Source organism: Elephantulus edwardii, unplaced genomic scaffold (assembly GCF_000299155.1).
Source record: "Elephantulus edwardii isolate Elephantulus edwardi_28Jun2011 unplaced genomic scaffold, EleEdw1.0 scaffold00022, whole genome shotgun sequence".
Lineage (NCBI taxonomy): Eukaryota > Metazoa > Chordata > Mammalia > Macroscelidea > Macroscelididae > Elephantulus > Elephantulus edwardii.
Genome location: NW_006399772.1, coordinates 6,076,364 through 6,080,552, shown reverse-complemented (window position 1 = coordinate 6,080,552; position 4,189 = coordinate 6,076,364). Strand labels below are relative to the sequence as shown.

The window sequence follows — 4,189 nt, the reverse complement described above, 5'->3', positions numbered from 1 at the left end:
GCTCTTTAGTATCTTGAATTCTTCCTTATGCTTTGGCTTCTCTACGCTCCAGTGCAATCTTCAGAGTTTTAGCTATAATTTGTTAATCATGTAAAAAAGAAGGACTGAATGAGGGTGAAGATGGCATAATGGGATTTTGTACCATGAATTATCTATTGCTTGCAAAACATTTTTTTAAAAACACAAACAGAACTATACACATAGACCTTACTTGATGGGCTACACAGGAATCAGATTGACTACATCCATGGAGAGACAGTAGAGAAGCTCAATATCAGTCATCAAAACCAGGCCAGAGGCTGAATGTGGAACAGACTATCAACTACTCATATGAACCAAAATATGACCTTGTCTGTATCCCAACTGAACATCAGTAGTATTTAGATAAAAATTCTCTATTATGAAGAGAGGTCTGGTAGCTTAGTGGCAAGAAGCTGCACTGCAATCCCAGAGGTATGCGTTTGAATCCACTAGATGTTCTGCTGGAGAAGGAGGGGTAATCTCCCCCTGTATCAGTCAGACCCGATTTGATGATACACAAACAAAAAATAGAAAAACCAAAAACAAACAAAAATTCTCTATTATCATTGCACCCATTAATTCATACATATAAAAAACAAAACCTTAGTTTAAATAACAGAACGTTAGAAGCAGCCTATGTGTCTACTTTGAGAGATCATCTCCTAAATCCTAATGTACCTTTATTTTTGTTAAGTGCTATCAAGTCAATTATGACCCATAGCTACCCTGTAAAGACTAGGTCCAATCCCTACCTTATCCTGCATCAGTCTCACGAGCTCCATTATTCCCAAGAACTATGCAAAATATTATGTAACAATTAAAAATTATACTTATGAAACCCTTCAGAATTATGATAAAATGCTGTTATAATATTAATTTAAAAAGTAATACTGGTAAGAAATAGAAATATACATCCTATATTTGTATACACACAAAAACATACAAGTGTTTGTATTTATATTGGGCATTAATATGTATAAAATATGCATGGAGGAAAAGTAGAAAATGTCCAGATTTCTACAGTGGTCTTACATTAATTACTTCCCTAAGAGAAAAATAATGTATTTTATGTATCAAGGTTTTTAATTTCTGAAGTATTAGTATTTCCTTGCCAACAGTCTCTTGAGCTAATTCCTAATACTTCCTCTGTTCCCCTATTTTGTTGTTGTTAAGTGACCTCGAGTAGTAGGCAACTCATAGCGACACTGTGAATGAAAGACCTGGACACCTGTGTAACTTTGGTCCGTTCTCCAGGTTCATAAGGTTTCTGGAGACAAGCTATTACAGAAGTGGATGCCACTCCTGCTTCCAAGCTTGTTTTAATCGGGGAGCCTCACCAAACACTGTCCAACCATTCTCGCATTTGACACATCAGTGTCACAGTGTTCGGCTTCACAGCAACCATGAGTTACCTTTGTACAGCAAGTGGACATACCAGGGTTACACGACCTAGAAGAATGTTTCACCAAAAACAATTAAAGGCTATATACTACATATTTCCTCAATGTGACATATTTCCTCTGTCTCTACTCAGGTGTAAGAAGCCCTTAAAAGGATACACTTGCTTAAAAAAACATTTAATGGCATGTTGCCAGAGGGCATGAACTGAAACTTTATGATCTTTAAACACAGACAAGCTTAAAGCATGGGCGGATGATTTGTAAGCGTATGCCAGTAGGCACTCTGTATACTTACATGGAATGACCAAGTAACGAAGCCCAGGCCCTTGGATAATGCAATAGGTTATAGGAAATAAGTAGAAATTTATCTAAAAAGCAATAATAAATATTTACTGAATATCTTATTTTGATAACGTCATGATTCTTTTGTTAATCCTCAGTGCATCACAATTAGAGAAAGAAGTATCCTTGGGTTAACTCCAGGTCCACAGTTTTCCTTGACTGAGTTTTCAAAAGTAGATTATCATATCTTTCCAGGAGCTTCTGGATGGACTCAAACCTTCAGCCTTTCAGTTAGCAGTGAAACTTATTAACTGTTTGAACCCCCACCCCGGGTCTCTAACCCCGTCTCACCAACCGGTGAACCAATGGATTCTGACTCAAGACAACCCCTTGTATTTCAGAGTAGAACTGCACATAGAATTTCGTGGCTCTGAGCTTTTAACACACAGATCTCCAGACTTTTCTTTTTTCTTCAAAGGCAACTGTAGGTAATTTGATCCATCAATCTTTCAGTAAGTACCCAAGTGCTTAACTACTTGTACCACCCTGGGACACCTCCAAACCTATAAAGACTAGCTAAATGAATTATAAAACATCTACACGATGACATACTATGAGACACTCTTTTGTAGTAGAGAGATCACCAAGATATTTTAACTAAAATGCAGAACAGTATTAATGCATACTGCTGTTCATGGAAGAATAAATATTTTTATCTGCTCTCACATGTACAAAATGCCTTTGAAAGAACACCCAGAAAACATAGTTTCTTCTCCACTACAGAATGGAAATGAGATTTCACTGCAATTCTTTTTATACATTGATTTTGAGACATATGAATATACAGATGATTTTTAAAGTAAATAAGTTGTTATTGTTAGGTGCCTTCAAGTCTGATAAAACCCAAGGCGGCCTTGTAAACAGCTTGAAACTTTGCCCTATTTTGCATCATATCTCTACCATGCTCAAGCCCATCTTTGCAGTCACTATATAAATCCATTTAAATTATTATTAATTAAACAATTATTAGAAAAATAAAATTATTATTCCCATTTGCAAATGAACAACCTGAGATTGAATGAAATCAGACATCTTGTCCATACCATCCACGCTAAAAATGGTAATTAATTACAGCATCACTTTTCTAACACTCACAGTACACCCTGTTGTTGATATGCTTTCTGCAGAAGATCAAAGAATTCAACCTTCAACATGGATTGCATTTCAACATCAAGAAAATTCTCACCACTGGACTTCACGATGTTGTTATTGTTGCTGTTGTTATGTGCCATCGAGTTACTTACGACTCATAGTGACCCTGTGTACAACAGCCCTGAACATTGCTCTATCCTGTGCCAATCTTATTGTCTCTGACAAACCTACAATCATTACCCTAGTCACGAATCAATGCATCTCATTAAGGGTCTTCCTCTCTCTCACTGTCCCTCCACCCTTCCAAGCATGATATCCCTCTCTACGACTGATCCCTCCTTGCAACATGCCTAAAGTATGTCAGACAAAGTGTCAGAATCCTTGCCTCCAAAGTATGGGCTACCCGACTCCATGGCCATCTTGTCAGAGATGGGAGAAGTCACAGAAGGGATGATGGATTCAAAGATGGTTCATTTTCTTACACACTATGATGACAAGATTGAATCCATTCATTTTTCAGACCAGTTCTCTGGTCCAAAAATTATGCAAGAGGAAGGTCAGCCTTTAAAGCTTCCGGACACTAAGAGGACACTATTGTTTACATTTAATGTGCCTGGCTCAGGTAACACTTACCCAAAGGATATGGAGGCTTTACTACCCCTGATGAACATGGTGATTTACTCTATTGATAAAGCCAAAAAGTTCCGACTCAACAGAGAAGGCAAGCAAAAAGCTGACAAGAACCGCGCTCGAGTAGAAGAGAACTTCTTGAAGCTGACTCATGTGCAGAGGCAGGAAGCTGCACAGTCTCGACGTGAGGAAAAGAAAAGAGCCGAGAAGGAGCGGATCATGAACGAGGAAGATCCTGAGAAACAGCGCAGGCTGGAGGAAGCTGCTTTGAGGCGTGAACAAAAGAAGTTGGAGAAGAAGCAAATGAAAATGAAGCAAATCAAAGTGAAAGCCATGTAACGCCAGCTGAGAGAGCTGCATCTTGGTGCCACTTTTAAGCTCTGCATTCACAGGAACACAAGTACCATTTCTCATCATAAAGTTCAGACACTCCAGTGGAATCCTTACCTTATTGTCTGTTCTACTTTTGGTTTTGGAGTATTGCAGAAGTTGTAGATACATTAGAAGGGCTCTGTTTCAGTAATTTTCTTCCAGAAAATCAAACTATTTTTATTATTTCTTAAGAGGAATGATATATGTAATCTGTAAAATTTTAAAATATTTTTAAATTATAATATGAATCACCAGTGCTTTTAGTGCTTTGTGTTTGAAGAATATCATGAAATTTATAGTTAGGGTGTTAGCGTTTTGTTGAAACCTAGGCA

At 37.6% G+C, this 4,189-nt stretch overlaps 1 protein-coding gene across 1 annotated transcript in view; it reads left to right on the top strand.

Moving 5' to 3' along the window:
- LOC102863989 (coiled-coil domain-containing protein 47-like) overlaps positions 1-3,824 on the top strand; it is a 12,656-nt gene extending 8,832 nt beyond the window's left edge. The window contains exon 2 of the mRNA XM_006882684.1: positions 3,249-3,824. Within this exon, the coding sequence (XP_006882746.1) occupies positions 3,249-3,824 (576 nt within the window). The remainder of the gene's footprint in view (positions 1-3,248) is intronic.
- The last annotated feature ends 365 nt before the right edge of the window (positions 3,825-4,189 follow it).